Source organism: Equus asinus, chromosome 10 (genome assembly GCF_041296235.1).
Source record: "Equus asinus isolate D_3611 breed Donkey chromosome 10, EquAss-T2T_v2, whole genome shotgun sequence".
Lineage (NCBI taxonomy): Eukaryota > Metazoa > Chordata > Mammalia > Perissodactyla > Equidae > Equus > Equus asinus.
The window spans coordinates 49428125-49449817 of NC_091799.1; the positions used below are offsets into that span (position 1 = coordinate 49428125).

At 36.7% G+C, this 21693-nt stretch overlaps 1 protein-coding gene across 1 annotated transcript; it reads left to right on the top strand.

Moving 5' to 3' along the window:
- Positions 1-398: 398 nt before the first annotated feature.
- Positions 399-1337, top strand: LOC123289589 (olfactory receptor 2L8-like). The gene has a single exon (XM_044779618.1). It carries the CDS (start codon positions 399-401, stop codon positions 1335-1337), a length of 939 nt encoding a protein of 312 aa, XP_044635553.1.
- Positions 1338-21693: the final 20356 nt, after the last annotated feature.

Consider the following 21693-nt stretch of genomic DNA (forward strand, 5'->3'; position numbering starts at 1 on the left):
AATAAGTGTGTGTAGATGGTCAAGTAAAGGGTTTTCTTTAACTGCAGCATTCAGAAGCTGAGTGAGGAGGCAGAAGAGGATGACGTTGTGTAAATGAAACTTGACAATAAACATATTTATCCTAATTAAGTCAAAACAGAAATCTTGTTTCTAAAATAATTTTAACATTATCTTACAAAATATTTTGGCCACAAATGTTCGCATATTCACATTTTAATCTCTGGATCAGAAAATGAGGTTTATTTTTCCCAAAATAGGTAAGTTCAGTTCTTCATTTAAGAGCTGTAAAATTTTAAATAATACACAGTCTAAAATAATAAGTTAAAAAGAGCTTATAGTTTTATACTTAACTCACTTGCTCTTGTGTCTGCCTCTAGGAAAAATCATATTAACGCCCTATGGAAAATTATAATCAAACGTCAACTGATTTCATTTTATTGGGGTTGTTTCCACCATCAAAAATTGGCCTGTTCTTCTTCATTCTCGTTGTTCTGATTTTCCTAGTGGCTCTGTTTGGCAACTTGTCCATAATGCTTCTCATCTTCCTGGACACCCATCTCCACACACCCATGTATTTTTTACTTAGTCAGCTCTCCATCATTGACTTGAATCACATCTCCACCATTGTCCCCAAAATGGTTTCTAATTTTCTTTTTGGAAACAAATCTATCTCCTTTATTGGATGTGGGGTTCAGAGCTTCTTTTTCTTGACTTTAGGAGGTGCAGAAGCGCTGCTCTTGACATCTATGGCCTATGATCCTTATATTGCTATTTGCTTTCCTCTCCACTATTCCATTCGTATGAGCAAAAGAGTGTGTGTGCTGATGATAATAGGATCTTGGATAATGGGCTTTGTAAACTCTTGTGTCCATACCACATATGCCTTCCATATCTGTTACTGTCAATCCAGGGCCATCAACCATTTCTTCTGCGATGTCCCAGCCTTGTTGACTTTGGCCTGCATGGATACCTGGGTTTATGAGTACACAGTGTTTATGAGCACCATCCTCTTCCTCATGCATCCTTTCATTGGCATTGCATGTCCCTATGGCCGGGTTGTCCTTGCTGTCTACCACATGCACTCAGCAGAAGGGAGGAAGAAGGTCTATTCCACCTGCAGCATCCACCTGACTGTGGTGACTTTCTACTATGTTCCACTTTTTTACACTTATCTACATCCAAGATCCCTCAGAACTCCAACAAAGGACAAGGTTCTGGCTGTCTTCTATACCATCCTCACCCCAATGCTAAACCCCATCATCTACAGCCTGAGAAACAGAGAGGTGATGGGGGCCCTAAGAAGAGTGATTCTGAGAATCTGCACTGAAAAAATGTAGACAAAGCTTTTCGCATGTGTACCCAGGACTTGGTTATAAGTTCATTCATCCTTGTACAGAATTAAAAATATTATGTTGTGCTTAGAGTGCAAGGACTACAATTAATGTAGAAAGGAAGAATATCACTTAGGTCTGGACAAAATTATCTTGTAAATATACAGACGTGTGTATATATATACATATATAAAATTCTAAACCTTATCTTTTTTCTTCATGGTGCTTTTTCCCATCAATTTCAAATTAATTTTCAAATTCATGTATTTTTTGCTGATATGATGTCCTTGATAATCATTGTCATGTAGAAATGAAAGCAGAAACTAACTGAAGTTGTCATTCAACATAGCAGTTCTAGTATTTTCAAATATATCTAAAACAAAAAAATTTTCCCTGAAAGTCAAGATCTAATTGAATGTCAGAAGACTTCTTGTTATTCTCATAGTAAACCTGTAATTTACCTGTGCCAGTTAGTCTTTCTTTTAATTTAAAGAAACTTATCATTACAGGTATTTAGCTGAGACTTCAAGACTTCACTGGGGATTTGGAACTCCTTATAACACTCTGAATGGAATATGAGAGGTTTATGTCTCTATTAGGGTGATGAATGCTAAGGAAATGATTTAATTTCAGGTAGACCTCAGGACAACAATAAAAACTTGGAGGTGCTAACAGAGGTCAAGGAAACTGTGAAGTTAATTATAAGATGAGTGGGTCAAAGGTTTAGTCAAATTAGTGGGAATTAATTAGTCAAAGACATTCCCACACCCATCCCTGGCATTCTACATGTACTAAGTTTACTTCCTAAGTAAGGTTAAAAAACAAATTCAACTGAGTAAATTTTGAAGGGTATATTGGTTTTATTGAATGAATCAGGCTGCATCTCATCTAGCAAATAGAAAAGAGCTCTGAAAGGCTTTACAAGGAGCTCTTGTAAAGAGGTGGAGGTGGGACAATAAAGTCATTCTTGCAAAGAGCTGATTGTTTCAGGCAAGATCACCTTCCCTTAGGGGATGGCAGGGGTCTGTTAGGTGAGTTATCTTACTGGTGCTGACAGGTAATTCCAGATTGACTGGTTTGAGACTCCAGCCCTGGGGAAGGTTGAAATTGTAATTGAATTAGGTATTAAGTCTCGGTTTTGTGATTTGGGCTTAGCACAAGGGACTCTATTCTGGATTTGTTGTCTCTTTTTTAATCGTAGCCACTGCTACTCTTAGTATTAGATAATATCTCTCAGATAAGATTTTATTCTCTACTACTGCATCTCTTAGTTTTGCTGAAACGTGTTGAGAGAAGCCAACATCTATGGATCAATTTTACTCATTGATATTATGGCTCAGTCACTATCACAAATAGACGCCACCATTACATCCAATAAAAATCCATCTGCTCAAGGAAATTCCCTAGGTGAAGTGGTGTCACTGACCATCAGTGATAAGTGTAGAAATGCTCTTTACCCTCTCAGGAATGGCAGGGAGGGGAAGGGTCATACTCTACAGAATTTGAAGGGCATAGCACAAAATGAAAATATGAGGCCTCGTTCAAAAGCAGGAAAGACTACCATTATTGGTGTTAAGTATAAAGTTTTTCCTTCAAAATCAGTTTATTAGCTATAAAATGAAATGCAAATTACAAACAATATTTTTGTATCATAATTTTATATGTAATCAATAATAATACTTTATTATGTGATATCTTTATCAGTCATAAGATTTTTCTGGCTTGCTTTTCTTCGAACTTATTTTCGTCAAAATTTGTATTTTTCAGGAACTTCATTTATTATCAATATAAATGAAAATATTGTCATTCACTGGTGGCAAATGCTAAGATGCAGTTAAGTTTTGATGTTTTTAATTTTGAGAAGAATCTGCTTAAGTTACTGGAGATATTAAGAGTGCTCATGGGTTGTGAAATTGTAGACTGAATTTCTGATACCTTATATCAAAATATAAATTATGGTACAGGTAGAACTAATGATTATCAAGGAGAATTTTTTTCTAAAAAAGATTTCTCTTATGAATAAATTTCAACCTATCCATATAAATCAATTTCATGTAAGTCTGAATTTGATTTTAAATATAAATCTAACAAATGGCATTTTAGAAATTCCTCTCAAATTTCTGGTAACTTACGCACTTTGTATAATAAAGCAAAAGTGGCTTCATTTTTCAAATGCTTATTTATTCATTTTATCATTATATTTTCAATTACAAGTTAAATCGATGCTATTTTTATTCTTTTTGTTAATAATTGATTTCTGAAACTTCATATTAAAAGACTTTTCGATTCCATGAATAATCTGTCATATTAAATTTTAAATCTTCAAATTATCTTTAAATTTTATTACTATTTCTGATCCTGTGGATGTTTGTTTTGCAATGCTGCAGCAACTTTGAAAACTATGGATTCTGGGCTCTGATGATTTCTAATAACTTCCTCACATGCATTAGTGCAATGGCCATGTGTACACTTTCATTTAAAATACTTTACTGACAAAGTTTACTTCCTAAGCTCCCTAGCATTTCCTGTCTTGACCTCAGGTGACATAGTTAATAATTTTTTAGTGGACACAGGGATGGGCTCTGGGACTGAAGGGTAAGTCAGCCTCTGACCCCATCATGGGCCATTGCTGCTGCCAGGCAGAGATTCTTCTCTTTAGCAGGCAGTAGCCAGCTCCACCATTGTTGCTTCATCTGCAGCTGCTGCTGTCATCACTGCCACCCGGCACTTCACCAAGGGAGTTTCCTTGAGCTGATGGATTTTTATTGGATGTAATGGTGGTATCTATTTGTGATAGTGACTGAGCCATAATATCAACAAGTAAAATTGATCCATAGATATTGGCTTGTCTCAACACATTTCAGTAGAACTATGAGATGCAGTAGTACAGAATAAAATTTCATCTGAGAGATACTATCTAAGTATCTAATGCTAAGAGTAGCAGTGGCTGCTGTTAAAAAAGAGACAACAGATCCATAATGGAGTCCTGTGAGCTAAGCCCAAATCACAACCCAGCCACTCCCTCGGGGTCCTGTGGTACTTTAAACAGTTGTGTGGGTGCGCATGAAGAGGCCAGGCCAATTGCTCCTTGTGCATGCTGCCTGAGCCCACTTGTGCAACTATTGTTGCTGGACCAAAGCTGCATGCTAACACTTCTGCCCAGCGTAGCTGTTCTGCTCACATGCATTCTCAGAGATAAAATTATTAAGAATTGTAAGATTTCAACAACAGAGTATTAAGCAAAGCAAGGATCCTTTCTGAGTGTGAGATCCTAGCAAGCACAGAGGCCACATGCCCATGAGGCCAGCCCTAAGAAGAGTCGAATGAGTGAGTATGAAGGGAATGGTGTCATGACAATCAGGAAAATTATGAAAATGTCTGCTGTTTTCATTAGAAATAATCTGAGGGAGTGTGGAATTGAGCAGAGATACCTGTTTCAGACTTCTTACCCATTTCAGGTAGTGAATAATGGAGATAATCCAGAGATCTGTATCTATTTTTGGCCCTGGCCCACCATAGCCTAGGGGAAACCACGCCATATCTTTGGATTTAGTTTGCTGAAAAGCAAGATGGAGGCATTTTACCATATAGTATTAGTAAATAGTGCAGGGGTGGAAAAATAATTTGTCCTCTATCCTAGATTTTTGACTAAAGATACCTCCTGTATAATTAAAGACAGATTAACAGGAAAAAACCAAAGTTTCACAACATGTATACTCCTACCTACATGGGAGAGACCAAGGAAAACCAACTCCCTGAAACGGCCCAAGTCTTCACCTTAAATATCATCTTCATCTAAAGACAAAAGTGTTGGGGCCAAGGGGAAAACCGTTAGTGGAGGTTACCAGGAAAGGCACAGTAAACTAGGACATGGTTGTAATACAGGTTTAAGTTGCTGCCTTCCCCATTGATGAGAGTTTCTAGAGATTTGGTCATTCATCACTTCCTGGTACAGAGAGGGAGACACCCCTACAAATGAAAATTTCCTTGATAAATATAAATGTCTTTTACACAAGGGTAAATTTTACTCCAGTTTTCAGAACTTGTCCTATGTTGATTCTTAAAAATAACCAGCATAAAATAATCTTTATACCAAAGAGACATATTTTGGTGTGGAAAATTCTGCTCATGTTTAATGGCATCATTGAAATCCCTTTTAATGAAATTCCTACAAAAGCAAGAATAATTCAATTTTTCATGCCAATAACTCTGAAAATGGGGAAAAAGAGATCACCAACAAATACTGAGAACTCCAGCTACAAGAAATGACATTCTTGGAATCTTTTATTCCAGTAGTCTCATGGCTCAGGAAAGCAGGAAGCTAATTTCTACTGATATTGTGTCTCACCCACAGGGCATTTGTTCTCCAAAAAAGCTCTTAATGACATTAGGAAGAGCAATATAGAAAGAAGACAGAGTTTTAAAGTATTTTCCAATTTTATCCATTGTTTATGAGAATCTAATTCCGATAATTTTGAAAATTGGACAATGATGACTATGAGGCTTATAATTACCCTAGTTTTCTTCCTCTCACAGGGTCCCTGCTCCCTTTTCATTATGTTGCACTTTAACCATTCTTATTATCATCCAGTTATCAACTAGTAATTATTATCTTGCACTTCTCATTCATTCTTTTATTGTTTCATGGTGTGGGGACTGGCATTGGCCACACCAAGATATGTCTCTTTGGCATGATGATTATTTGGGGCTGGTTACTTTGCAGACAGGAAAGCAACTGAAAAGTAGAGTTTACTTACCCTTTGTTAGGAGACATTTACATTGTAAAGAAAATATCCATCTGTAAAGATGCATCCTCTCTGTACCAGGAAGAAGGTGGGGATGACCTTATCTATAGAAAATCTTAATCAATGCCAAAGGCAAGGACTTAAATCTGCATAATAATCTTATTCCTGTTTCTAGTATCCTCCTGTAACTGACTCGACCCATCCCCAACATCATCCTTTGTCTTTAGCTGGATATGATATTTAAGATGGGGGCTTAAGGCATTTTGGTGAGTTGCTCAGCTTGCCTGAGCCTCTCCCATGTATACATGCTATAAACTTTGTTTAATTTTCTCCTGCTATTCTGTCTCCTGTGAATTTAATTTGTTTTCTGGCCAGAAGAACCCAGAGAGGGTAGTGGAAATGTCTTCCTCCCCTACAATGGCAAGAAGATGAAATTTTTAAAGCACATGGTCTCTATTTGGATGCTTTTATAATGCACACTGTGTTCCTTTAGTGTTTTATTATACAGTAAATTATCAAAGTTTGATTTACAGAAAGGGAAATGAATATTTCTTTTCCCCTTCCTATTTTGAGGGATGAGTATCTTTCCCACATAATGGAGTGTAGGCCAATTGTGTGATAAATTGCTCTTACTTTCCATCATTTTCTATTTAAGTCTAAACTGGCGTTTGGAGTCTGATTCTATCAGCTAGGGTTCTACATTGAAAGCAAAAGTAAAAAAAAATGTATCCCAACTGCGGCAAAAAAGAAATATATTAAAAAAGATTCAGTGGCTTACAAAATCTTCATAAACACAGAAGAGTTAGACTTGGTGCATGAATATCATACACAACACCCAATAAGTGTCTGAAAATGAATTCTGTGAAGACACTCCTAGGACAAAGTATGAATAAAGGGTATTATCTCCCCACTGAGGATTATCAGATTAAGTGACCTTAAATCCATATACATGGTTTAAAGGAAGCCTTGCAAGGAGACAGGCTTGAGAATTAGGTCCAGGAAAGTACTAGGCACGTGACTGATGCCTCAGAACTGGCCAGAGGGAAATACATTGGAAAAGATGAGAATGTTTTCCATAGTGGCTGCAACAGTTTGCACTCACACCAACAGTGTATGAGAGTTCCCTTCTCTCCACATCCTCTCCAACGCTGTTTCCTGTCTTGTTAATTATAGCCATTTGATGGGTGTAAGGTAATATCTCATTGAAGTTTTGACTTGCATTTCCCTGATAATTAGTGAGGTTGAACATTTTTCATGAGTGTGCCTATTGGCCACCTATATATTTTCCTTGGAGAAATTTCTGTTCAGATCTTTTGCCCATTTTATAATTTGGTTGTTAGATTTTTTGGTGATGAGATGTATGAGTTCTTTATCTATTTTGGACGTTAACCCCGTATCTGATATATGGTTTGCAAATATCTTCTCCCAGTTGTTAGGTTGTCTTTTCATTTTGTTGATGGTTTCCTTTGCCGTGCAGAAGCTTTTTAGTTTCCTGTAGCCCCATTTGTTTATTTTGTCTATTGTTTCCGTTGCCTGGTCAGACATACTTGAAAATATGCTGCTAAGATCTATGTCAAACAGTGTACTAAGTTTTTCTTCCAGAAGCTTAATGGTTTCAGATTTACACTCAAGTCCGTAATCCATTTTGAGTTGATTTTTGTGCATAGTGTAAGATAGTAGTCTAGTTTCATTCTTTTGCATGTAGCTGTCCAGTTTTCCAAACACGATGTATTGAAGAGATTTCCCTTTCTCCATTGTATGTTCTTGGCTCCCTTGTCAAAAATTAGCTGTCCATAGATGTGTGGCTTTATTTCTGGGCTCTCAATTCTGTTCCGTTGATGTGTGTGTGTCTGTTTTTGTGTCAGTACCATGCTGTTTTGGTCCCTATGGCTTTGCAGTATATTTTGAAATAAGGGAGTGTGATACCTCCAGCTTTGTTCTTTTTTTCAGAATTTCTTTGGCTATTCAGGGTCTTTTGTTGTTCCGTATAAATTTTAGGATTCTTCATTCTATTTCTGTGAAAAATGTCATTGGAACTTTGATACGGATTGAATTGAATCTGTAGATTGCTTTAGGAAGCATGGACATTTTAACTAAGTTAATTATTCCAATCCAAGAGCATCGAATATCTTTCCATTTCTTTGTTTCTTCTTCAATTTCTTTCAACAATGTTTTATAATTTTCAGTGAACAGATCTTTCACCTCTTTGGGTAAGTTTATTCCTAGATAGTTTATTCTTTTTGTTGCAATTGTAAATGTGATTGTATTCTTAATTTCTCTTTCTGCTACTTCATTGTTAGTGTATAGAAATGCAACTTATTTTTGTATATTTATTTTGTATCCCATGACCTGACTGTATTCATTTATTGTATTTAAAAGTTTTTTAGTGGATTCTTTAGGGTTTTCTATAGATAAAATCATGTAATCTGCAAATAGTGACAGTTTCACTTCTTCCTTTCCAATACTGATCTGTTTTATTTCTTTTTCTTGACTCTGGCTTAGCTCTGGCTATGACTTCTAATACTATGTTAAATAACAATGGTGAAAGTATGGTGATTCCTCAAAAAATTAAAAATAGATGTAACATATGATTCATCTATTCCACTGCTGGGTATTTATCCAAAGAACATGATAACATGAATGTATAAAGATATACACACCCCTATGTACATTGCAGCATTATTCACAATAACCAAGACTTCACAGCAATCTAGGTACACATCAAGGGATTAATGGATAAAGAAGATGTGATATTTATACACAGTGGAATATTACTCAGCCATAAGAAATGATGATATCTGGTCATTTGTGACAACATGGATAGAACTTCATGGCATTGTGCTAAATGAAATAAGTCAGAGGGAGAAAGTCAAATATCTTATGATCTCACTCATAAGCAGAAGGTAAAAACCATGACAAACAAACACATAGAAACAGAGACTGGATTGGTGGTTACCCAAGAGAAAGGGAGCAGGGAGGAGGGTGAAAGGTGTTTAGACACATGTGTGTGGTGTTGGTTTGTAATTAGTCTTTGGGTGGTGAACATGATCTAATCTGCACAGAATTCAAAATATAGAATTATGTACACATGAACTTTGTGTAATGCTATAAACTACTGCTACTGCAATAAAAAGTTTTTAAAAATTTTTACAAAAAGAAAAGATGAAAATGTAATAATACATAAACCACTATCCAATATGTAAGGCTTGTCATGGCAAAGCTGTGTGCTCTTTGAAAAACAGGCAAGAGGAACTGATGAGAGCCAATGAGGTAGAGACCCCAATGGCCTTTAGATACTTTAGATGTATCATAGATGGTAACAGACAAGGAAAGATCTCCCTGGGGGTACAATCAGGGAACATGGGCAATATTAGGCCAAGAAATTTGTCCCAAAAACCAAGATCCAAAGCCAGAGCAAGAAATAGCATCTAAGCCTGAAGGAGAGGAGAAGAAATTACTCAGAGATCATGTGCGTTTGTCAGGTGTCATGGTTTGGGGGAACTTTGTGGTATCTTTCTTAGTGGGTAGATGAGTATAATTTCCTCGGTAAGAAGAAGTTTTCATACAGATAATTGGTACCAGAAAGGTTGGGTGTCACACACTGTGGCCACGACCACTTTGATTTACCAGCAATTAAGGATCCTATTTATAGAAATGAGAACTCTTATTGAAAAAGTTGATTAGTCAGGGAGACCAGTTTCAACCCTTACTTCCAGAGTGGGCATGTGAACCCTTCCTTCCACCACACCAGATTGCCAGGACTCTAGAATAAAATCCAATTCCTTTCTTTGGCCCACAAGAGAAAACCTAAGCAACATAGGACTATGTTAAGAAACAAAATTTCACAGAATTTTTGTCTTTACAAGTAGTGGCTGAGTTTCTTTCAATACACATTATAAATTTCACAATTTTTGGCTATCTGGTGAAGTTAGAAGTGACAACTACAAAGTTGCAATGATATTTCTCTGCTGTTAAAACTTAACTCATGATAATAGCAACCAAAATTCAGATGTCAAATATTGATTAAAGAATCTTCATTGAAAGTAAATGAATTCAAAGACCTATAATTTGCAGAGGAAATCATTAAGCTCTAAAGAATAGGAAGTGCATACTTTCTCACAGAGAAAACTGACTATTTAATGCTCATTTGAAATGCAAGTAGAAATTTAACTAGGCTACTAATTTCGAAGTATTTGGAGTTTGTGCTCTGATTAGTATCTCATAAGTTTTAAATGGTCTAGCCCTATTTTCCCTGGAAATGATGTCCTCCCAATGTGCAGTTTTACAATAGAATAGTTTTTTGAATATATGTATGTCATGTTATGGCAGAACTGTTTACTTTTATATGTTGTCTACTTTACATCTTATCAGTCTCTAATAAATTATTTTATCAAAAATATAGTTCCATCATATTTTTCCAGGTAGTCTTAGTTGACTGCCTCTGAATTAGTGAGTTTGTGTTACTAGAAAGATTGTTGCATATCATTTCTTTAATTCTAGAAAATTTCACAAGCATAATGGAAAATGGCGATGCAATTCTTTGTTTATAGTAATCTTTGGATACATTTTTCTTTAATTTCTAAATTATTCTTTCATTTTATTTTGCTAATAGTTGAAATTGTAATAGAGAAAAAAAGCGGGGTAAGTAATTCTAAACTTACAAACATTCGTGTCATACTACTGTAGGGTATTTTGAAAATATACATGTTTGGGACCTAACTCCAAGTTTTCTGATTCAGTTTGCCGATGCAAATAATCTATAATCAACCTATAAATAAAAAATTTGGGTGAGTTTATTATGAGCCAGAGTGAGGATTATAACCCAGGAAGGCCTTAGAATTTGTTCCAGAGAAGCATCAGTTTCAGGACAGTCATATATCTTTTTAGAACAAACAAGGTACATTAAACACATGCTGGATACATTTTCAAAGAGGTATTCAGTTGCAAATTGCAGGTTAACATGACCATGATGTCAGGAAAGAGACTAATCTGGGTGTTACCAATAGGGTGTTACCAATAGGGTGTAGGAAGGGAAGTATGCATTCTTTATCTCACAAAGTGCATTCTTTGATTTAATGGATAAGCAGACGTACAATGTATGTTTGATAGGCCATAAGCCAGGCTTTCTAGTTCAAGCTGAATCAGTTTTGAACTTGAATAGTTGCCCCATGTACCTCAGTATGTAAAAGTCTCCTGACATTTTTCCCTTTTAATCAATATTCTTTCAATAGAAAACATTGCTGAACAAAATATTGTCCTTTGGTGCCAGAGTGGTTGCTGCCTGCCCTGGGTCCATCATGTCTCTTGGTGCTTGGCTTTTATTTGACTGATTTGCCCAGTTATCCACAGTGGGGGAAATAGTCACATATAGTGGACAAGTATAGAGGTATATATTAACAGGGGAAATGTTTCATAGGCTATGTAACTTAATTATTTTTAGATTATTGCACAAACATTACATATGTGTTTTTACATGACTTTCTATGGTTACATTGTTTATAACAATCATAGAACAGGTAATCCAATACTTGAAATGATTAGCTTAAACATCAATTCTTAGGCTTAGCCTTAATAAAAGGAGATTTGTACAGGGTTGTAGGACTCATCAACCATCTCAGGTTGCTGAGAAATCATTACTCTAGCTTGCATGCCAGTCATACAACACTGAGAAAACAGTAATTAGTTTGAATATTATGACTAATAAAAGAATTCCAAGGAATAGCAGAAATAGGAATTGCAATCCAGGTAGCAAATGGAAACCAATACTGGAAAGGAGCCAACTAAACGAATCAAAACAAGGTATAAGATTGCATAAGGCATTCACCTGCTTTTTTTTAATGTGCTTTAGCAGAGATGACATATTGGAAGATTCCTCAGGTATAAAAACATTCAGTTTGAATGACTTATGTGTACCACCTTGGGATGCTGTAAGAATATCTAAAGCCATTCTATTTTGAAGGACAATCTTTCTCATTAAAGCCATTTCAGTATCTAATAAGGATATTCCTGTGTGACTACTGTTAAGGGCTTCTGTATGTAGTATGATGTCCTCTAGCCCCAAAGGAGGAACAACTATTGCTTGCTTCTTGGTGGTCACACCAGTGGAATGCTGAATGAGCCCATCTGGCCTTAAAGAGAGGGAAATTGACAACAGGTTTTAGCTCAGCGTGAATCCATCCCTGCATCTAAGGGAAACTCAGGGTGCAGTGTTTTAGCCATCCAGGCAGCAGCCAAGGCCAGAGACTTGTTTCATCTAACTATTGAGTTCCATTATGAGCCACCCAATAAATACCTGGCCTTCAAGACCAGTCTGTTCCAAATCAGTCACTTTCTTTAAGTATGATAGTATTTTGAAACTTTAAATAGAACAGTTATAAAGTAGGTATTACATTTTAAGCATAGCAAATGTGTAAATGTGGAGACACAAGGTTGGGAATGCAGGCCTGGTTCGGTGTCTTGGCACAGCTGTCTACAACAGATGCTGTCTTCTTCTCATCCTGGTATGGTTCTTTCCAACAGGCTGCAAAGAGTCTTTTATTTGATGTGTCCTTTGATAAATAAATTCTCCAGGTTATAGTCCATTATCCTTAAGGTCTGGGAGCTCTGTGGAAAGAATCAGATCAGGCTTTTCATTTAAGTGTCTCAATGGGACTCTGATAACAATGTAATATCTCCCTTAAGCAAAGTTGGTTCATATACTTCCTCATCTAATTGCATAAGACATCCAGTTATTATCTTGAAAGGAGAGAGCCAATGCTTACCAAAGGATGTAGATCTAAGATTGAAGAGCTTTTGGACATGAGAGACTAAATGCTTCTGAAAGCATTGCCAATTAAGTTTTGATTATGCTGTTAGTCCTTTCCACCAATCCTGAGGGTCAGGGATAGTAAATGCAGTGAAAATGCTGCATTATTGGCCAAATGTTAGAAATAGATTTAAATATTTGTCTTGTGAAATGAGTTCCGTGGTCAGCGTGTAACTCAGTAGGAATTCCTCAAATAAAAAATATCCTTTTCAATAATAATTTGCCTAAAGCCACCACTCTTCTGAAGGAAAAGCCAAAAAACATCATGAGAACATACAGATCATTACAAGATATTTATCCTTGAGATGATATCATTTAGACAAAGTCCAATTGCCATACTTCAAAGGGTTCCTTAGGAAGGGGAAAGTGGCCTTGTGACTCACGAAATAGTTTCCCTAGATTACATTTTGATGATATAGCACAATGAGTATAGGTTTTATGAGCTGCTGTGGGTGAAAGTTTCCAAAAGTATTGTTTTCTGCCTTTTGTTGCTACATTTACTTGTCTTCTTGAGCCTATAGGAGGAAATCTTTTAGAGGGCTATCAGAGTAAATAGAAAGTAGCAGGCATTCTTGAGGCTAGACAGCAAATCCAGCTTGATAACATCCTTGATTATAGTTTAAGTAAGACCTATCTGTAAACCAATTAAATATTGGCATGCAGTTGTGGTTTATTCCCCTTGTGATGTTGGAAGTAAGTTAGCAAGGTTAAAATAGTGAATAATCTTTCCCTGCCAATATAAACTAAGAAGGTTTATCATCATTTTCTTGACAATGCTTCCCATACAATTTACCATACCAAACAAGCCTAATTAGTATGACTTCCTTTATAGGAAGAGAGAACAAATTTCTTTGAGGAGAAGTCTCAGGGACCTCCTGAAAATCCTCGGAGAAATTCTCTTGTTTCTTCTGGGTCAAAAGAAAGCCTTTATTCAGGATTTGAAAATTGTGGGGTGGGGGGAAGAGGAGGAGCTTGTCAAAAATATCAAAAGATTTTAAAACACTTGCTCAAACAAGGTCAAGCGTCTGCTGATCTTGTCGCTGTGAAACAGTCAAGGGAAAACAGAGCATATCCCTTTTGAGAGAGAAAGCCAAATTCTAATTCTTGTACAAGCTTACTTTATATATTAAAACTTATTTACTTAATTGGATTTACTTTAATTTTAGCCAACTTGACTAGGCAAAAAACTCTGACTTTCTCTTTCACAAACATTCTATAACTTTCTTTTTACATTCAGAATTGTCCCATGCTATTGTTAGTCCCTTCTAGTACTTTAGGACAATTTTTTCTTAACCTAACAAACAAAAATATTTCCATTCTTTATACCTTCTTTACTGAAAACACATTTTATTTTCCTTGTATAGAGAGCTGTTTTCCTTATTAATTTTTAGTAGCTTTAATTATGTATATCACTTAGAACTTTTAACCCTTACAGCCCTTAATTTCTAAGTAAAAACTAAATAATCAATTGTAAACTTTTTTTTACATTAGAATTTTGGGGCAAATTTAAAAATATATTTTATGATTTCTAGAAACATGTTGCCTTTGTAGTACAATCTTCCAGTAAAATACAAAACATGTTTACTAGTAGACCCAAACTCTTTTTAGTTTCTCTGTAATAAGAAACCAAAAGAAGACAAACTTGGATACATTTAAGAATAATGTTTCAGTATTTTATCTTATTTGAAAATAACCCAGATACTCAAGTTTTTATCATTTAACTTAATTTAGCAAAACTCTAAAGTCTTGTTACCAAAAAGAATTTGACAGCTGATTTTTTTCAAGTATTCAGACCATAAAACATAATTTCTGTACCCATAAATTCTTATCCATGTTTGTTTATCTAAATCATTTGTTTCCAACAATTATGTTCAGATTACACACAAAAACTTCATGAGACATTAGACAAAATTAGCTATCTTTTAAAGCTATGATTTTGCTGATGAATTTGTAACAGACAACAAGAGTTTATTTGACTACTAAAACAAGGCTGCATGCCTGCATCATGTTCAAATACTGACAATTATAAGGACATGCCTATTTCAATCAAACCAACCAGCTTAAGCAAGCTTTTGTTTACCAAAGATTAATTTGTTTCAAGTTAACTTGAAAGACATTGGGTTAATTTCTATTACACTTATAATTTATTTAAGTACTTGCTTTAAGTCAATTAATCAGAGCTCTTGATTTTGGCCATACCATCCAGAGGTAAAATATCACACGTATATAACATACATATACACACATACACAGAATCTCCACAGCTATTCTTTTAAAATTACTGCCATGAATCAGGTACAGTAATAGAAAGCTCCCTACTTATGAATCCAAATTTCGTTTTAGGCTGTTTTACTAAAATCTGTGGAGAAGACAATAAAGATGCTAGATTTGGGGCAAGGCTACTCTTATGGTCATTTTTCTGGCCTTTTCCTTTTTTTTAAATTCGGTTTTAGGAATTGGTGATGAGCTAGATAACAGTTCCCAGAGAAGCAAGGCCATAATCCTTTTTAAGATAAAGAAACTGAGTGGAATCTGAACTGCCTCTAGAACTGCTTTTCCAGTCTTACAGGATTTGTATGTCGAGGACACCTGTCCAGCCCTAATTTCTATTTTTCCCTCTGGGTGCTTAATTTAATTTAACTTAAGGAGGAAGGCCTGGGAAGAAAATTCCTCAGACTCTGAATATCAGCTTCCAGTTTGGCCAAATTTCTGATCTTAATTTGCTTAAATCCTTTTGAAGACCTTGTCAATTTCAGCCAGGACAAACAGTAACTACCTGGCAGTATTGAACAGTTCCAGTAATCTTTAGTGTAGCAGTTTCCCAGAGAATCTCTCAAAGTCTCATTTACTCATAGATTATGGAGGTGTCTGTAAAGTCATGGCTCAATATACTCCCTTAATTACTATTTATAACAATTTTCTATGAGCTTTCTGAACAAAACTTTCAAGATTATTTTGGAATATTGAACTTTTTGCTTTTTAAGTGCACTTTTAAATAATCTTATCTAATCTGAGTGTTCCTTCTGTATGGGAGGAAGACATTTCCTCTTCCCAAATGTGGGTTTGTCTGGCAGGAGAACGAATTAAATTCACATGAGACAGAATAGCAAGAGAAAATTAAACAAAGCTTTATGAGGAACCATGGCCCGGGGCCTTTCTTCCCGAAGGAAGAAAGGGCACCGAAGAAGTGGGGTGCACATAGTGGTTATATACCCCCAAATAGGGTGTTTCACATGTGATTGAAATGCCCCTCCTACAATAGTCACAAGATTGCCCTGTCGGCACAGTGCTTGATGGACACAGCAGGTAATGGTCTGCTATCTCAGTGGGCGTAGGGGGAGGCAAGTCTATCGTCTGGAGCTGGGTGGTCACAGGTGAGCACAGCAATCAGTTCCTAGCCTAAGGAAAGATGCTTAATCCTTAAAGAAATGCCAGCGTTGGGAGGGGGAGGGAAGTTAGTTACAGGAGGTTACCAGACAAGCACAATAAAATGCAGATTTAAGTCCTTGCCTTTGGTATTGATTAAGAGTTTTTAGAGAGAATGTCATCTCTTTTCTTCTTCCTGGTACAGAGAGGGAGGCAGCTTTTACAGATAGAGATTTACCTTACAAATGTAAATATGTCCTAACAAAGGGCAAGTTCCATTCCTCAGAGCCTCCTTGCCTGTCCCAGTTTATCAAAAGCAATCAGCCTCAAATAATCCTGATGCCAAAGAGACATATCTTGGGGTGGCCAATTCCAGGTCCCCACACTTCTAATGGCCAATGGAATTCCCCTGAGGCTGGCAGCAGTTTGGTAGGACCCATAGCCAAGAATGGATTGCAGCCCACATTTCTCTCTGACTATCTCTGACCATAAAATGGGTTGTGACTGCATTATGTCTGACCATGTTTAGGGACCTCTAACCTGACCTTTAAGCCAAGCCCTCGAGACATCAAACAAGCTTGGTAAAATATTTTTTTGCTGTTCTTTGTAAACATTTATATCTTCCAGAACCTTTAGCTTTTGAGCAATTGTCCTGGAAGTTGGTGAGCTCAACTCTTTAAAAATTTCTTTGTTACCTGGCTCTTAGAAAGCAGCCCCCCTGTGGCCACTGTAATTTCAAATTATCCTCTGTTATCTTGCTAACCATTAACAGCTATCCTTATTTTCTTAAGCACTTGCAAGTCACAGCATGAAGCCAGCCAGAGTTTGGAGATGAGGCTGGCCATTTGGGAACTGGTCATCTTTTAGAAGCTTGCTTTCCCAGTTTTCTTTTGCTATAAAATCTGAACAATTCCTAGGGACAGTACAGTGTGTCAGAAATGTCCTACTTGTGAGAGTTACTCCCTAAAGAAAGGTTGTAAACACTCTCTTACATGCCTTGGTTTCTCCCACTGGCAGCCTAAAACTGCCATGTGTGTTCAGAGCTTGGGTGACCAACCCTCACATAAGCTTCCCTGGATGGGCCTTTAATTAATTAACATGAATGACAGCAGAGTTCCCTATGGGACCACTACACGTTGTGAGGATTTGACCCTCCAACACTCCTGCTAAGGTTCTCAGTCACCTGAGAATGTCTTTCAGCCAGGAGGAGCAACATCCCTTTTCTTCGGAGCTGAGCACATTCAGTATCTCATTTCTGCATCAAGCAGTTTGTCCAGACTTTATATAAACACAATTATTTACAATTTAAAGTTAAATTAAAAAGATTAGGCTTCCACATTCACTCCAAAGTTCCCTCTGATGCAGGGTTGGTGAGCCGAGGAGTCGAAAGAAAGATTTCTTAGACTCTTAAGATCTGGCAGTAGTCCTCTTTTATTTAGAGAATAGTGTAGCATGGGGACAGGACCCATGGGCAGTCAGAGCTTCCACTGCTGCCGCTTCTGTAGCCCCTGCTGGCATGGGGACAGGGCCCATGAGCAGGCAGAGCAGCTGCTGCTGTCCCCGCTGGCATGGGGACAGGACCCATGGGCAGGCAGAGCTGGTGCATGGGGACAGGACCCACGGGCAGTCAGAGCTCCTGCTGCTGCCCCTAGTTGAGGGTTAGGGCTAATTTTATAAGGCATGGGTATGTGAATCATCTCTTTACAAGACAAAGGAAAGAACATGAAAAAAAAGTTAAAATGGTATCAGTGCAGGTGGGGTCAGGTCGTTGGGTGATCCCATGACTTTTAGACAAGAATCAAATCAGATTAAGTAAAGGTTAGAAAGGATAGACTCCACCACCCTAAACCAGTTACATGAGATTGCCAGACAGCAACCAACTTAAGTTCTTGCCTTCCCCATTAAGAGCTTCTAGAGATAAGACCATTCCCCCTTCTTCCTGGCACAGAGAGGGAGGCATCTTCACAGATAGAGGTTTCCCTTAGAAATGTAAATGTTTCCCAACAAAGGGGCAAACAAATTCCACTCTTTGGAGCCTGAATCTCATCTGTAGTTTTAAAACTAACCAGCCTAAAAATCCTCATCATAAGCCATTTTAAAATTAAGCAGCCTAAAAATCCTCATCACCCTCTAGGCTCCCTTGGCCTAGGAAATTCCTCCCAGGTTTTCTCTTTCCTGGTAATTCCCCCTTGGTTCCTCTTACCTAGGGCATGTACTGGTACCCCCTTAAGATACCAAGTCTTAAGGTTTGAAACTGCTCATATAAACTCTGGAACATTGACTTAAAATGAGGTGGTCCAGGTTTCAGGAGAACTCACCAGGGTCACCTGAAGAATGCAATTATCTGATGGGCTCAATGGGCTCCTATTTGTACCCAATGCTAGTTCAGTGTAGGTTCCAGGTGGGCTCTGGTGGATTTCTCTGAATTTCTGCTGCAACTATGCCAAGAAGTGTTGACACAAGTAATCTATAACCAGCTTATAAACCAAAATTTGGGGGAGTTTGTTATGAGCCAGAGTGAAGATTATAACCCAGGAAGGCCTTAGAAGGCATTCCAGAGAAGCATGGGTTTCAGCACAGTCTTATATCTTTTTATAACAAAGAAGACACATTAAACACACCCAGGATATATTTTCAAAGAGGTATTCAGTTGCAAATTGGCAGGTCAACGTGACCAAGATGTCAGGAAAGAGACTAATCTGGGCATTAACAATAGGGTGTTGTTACCAATAGGGTGTAGGAAGGGAAGTATGCATTCCTTATCTCAAGAGAGTGCAGTCTTTACTTTAATGGATAAGTAGATGTACAACATATGTTTGATAGGCGATAAGTCAGTCTTTCTAGTTCAAGTCAAATCAGTTTTGAACTCGAATGGTTACCCCATGTGCCTCAATATGTAAAAATCTCTTGTTAAGTTTAATTGGGATATGTCTTTTCATTATGTTTATGTTTTAATTAGTTGATTAGTTATAAATAATATATGAAAATAATATAAGCATTATATTATAAAAATATTTAGAATTTGAACTAATTCTCTCTCTAACTTAAAAAAAAGTTTTCCTCTACCCTTCTAAGTTCTCAACTGGGAACCCTGTAACAAAAACTCCTGGGCATGTGGCTGGTGGCTTAGAACTGACCAGGTGCAAATTGTAAATACATTAGAAAGGATGAGGATGTAGTAATGAGTAAGCCCCTTAAAGACATTAACAAGAAAAAATAAACAGAAGTTTATTAACATGTGTACCTCATGTATACATGGGAGATACTCAGGGATAAATTAGTTGTTTTCAGAGGTGGCTTAGAATTCCATCTTAAATACCATCATCAACTGAAGAAAGAAAAGAGAAGGGTATAGGGGAGGCAAGATCTAGGAAGATGACCAGGAAAAGTATAGTAAACAAAGTAAAGTTTGTCAGGAAGATTTCAATCTGTGCTTATCCCACTAAGAGTTTCTCATGATTTGGTCATCTTTCTCATTTTGCTACATAGAGGGAGACACCTTTACAAAGGGAGAGTTCCTTGATAAATATAAATTTCCCTTACAAAATGGTAACTTCTCTGTTTACAGAGCTTCTTCTGTACCTTCTCTTTCTCAAAATAATCAGTTACAAGTTATCCTTTGCCAAAGAGGCATGTTTATGTGTTGACACCATAGGTTAATCTTGACTACTGGTTCTGCTGTGTATGCCTTCTTGTTTTTTAGTTTCGTGTATTTATGACTCATTTAAGTTTTCATCTTTCATTTTATTGACATAGAATATTTCTGTGTATGACCTTACCACAATGTATTTACCCACTTTGAGTCTATTACATCTAATGCTGCAATGAGGAGTGCAATACTAACCCACTGGTCCTTTTGTGCGAGAGCTCTGATTAATTTTACACCCAGCGACGGAATTACGGGATTGCAGGACAAGTGTTATTTCACAGTTTTATAGAAAATACCAAACTACTGCCAAAGGTGACCAATATTATGATCTGCATTTACTGTAGTGTGTATTTTATTTTTCAATTGTAGCAATGTTAGTACATGTAGTAGCAGTAGTAAATGATAGTATTCCTTTATATGTCTTTGATTATCATCATGGTATTTAATTTTTCATTTACATTAACATATCACAGTTAATCTATCCATTCTAATGTTGATGCACAATTGGATTTTTTTTCATTTTTGATTATTTTGAATAATGCTTCTATGAACCTTCTTCTATATGCATTTTGGTACACATATTTCAACATTGTTGTTTCTTAAAAACTTATGAGTAAAATTATAGGTTTCCAGGTCATAAACACACTCAAATTCTGTAAATAGTGAGAGATAGTTTACCAAAGTGTTTGAGTCAATTCATATTGTTAAAACTAGTGTATACGACTTCAGCTGTTCCATATATTTGCCAATACTTCTTGTTAGCAGTCTTTTTAATTTTAGGCATTCTGTTAGATTATATGACAGAATTTACTTTGGTCTGAATTTTCATTTCCCTGATTAGTAATTAGTTGATATATATATTATATATGTACCATATATATAGTAATTATGTATATGTATCAAGTAATTACTATTCTTTGATATTAATTACTATTAGTTGGTATATAGTATTGTATGTTGATATTATTTTTATTAAAAAAGAGACGACAGGTCCAAACTGGAGTCACTTTTGCTAAGCCACATAGCAAACCAAGACTAATTGCAGTTTCAGCCTCTCGTAGGCATGTAATCTTAAATTAGTCAATCTGGAATCTCGTGGTCAGCAATAATGAAGTAGTCTGCCTCATAAACTTTCATGCCCACTTCTCCCTATAAAAGTCTCACTTTTTGTACAGCTCTTGTAGGTCCTTTCTGTTTCCCAATTCATGAATCATTGAATAGAGCCAATTAGATCTTTAAATTTCCTCACTTGTGTTTTTTCAAACAGATTTAGTTGTAGTTGTGGAATCAAAGGACATTTCTGATGCCTTTGGGGACAAGAAGAAGCACAGATATGGTACCCATGAACCCTTTTGTGTTCTTTGTATTTCTCACCATTTCTCAGGGCAAGGAGTAAGTTCCTCTTGGTTCTGAGTTCCACTTTATTTGCACTGAGCTCCCAATCTAATTGGCTTTCCAGTACAGGGCAGGTCAACTCTCCTGGAGCCATATCTTTTATTTCAGACCACAATTTTTATTTGATTGATGGAAATCTCCAGGTCCTGATTCTGTCATAAGATCCACATAGGAACTGTTTTTGGCAATTTGCAGTTACTCATTTACGTGGAATCCCCAATTTGTAGTCCCCATTTGTTGAAGTCTGCTGGTTCAATCATTTCTCCAGACCAAGGTTCCCCAAGTGGGAATTGTCGGCAGTGTTTACAGGGCCTTCTCTTGGCCAGGACACACTAACATCTCCTGACTACTGCCAATACATTAAGGCACACATGCTTGTTTGTCTTGTTTGTGTAGCTAATA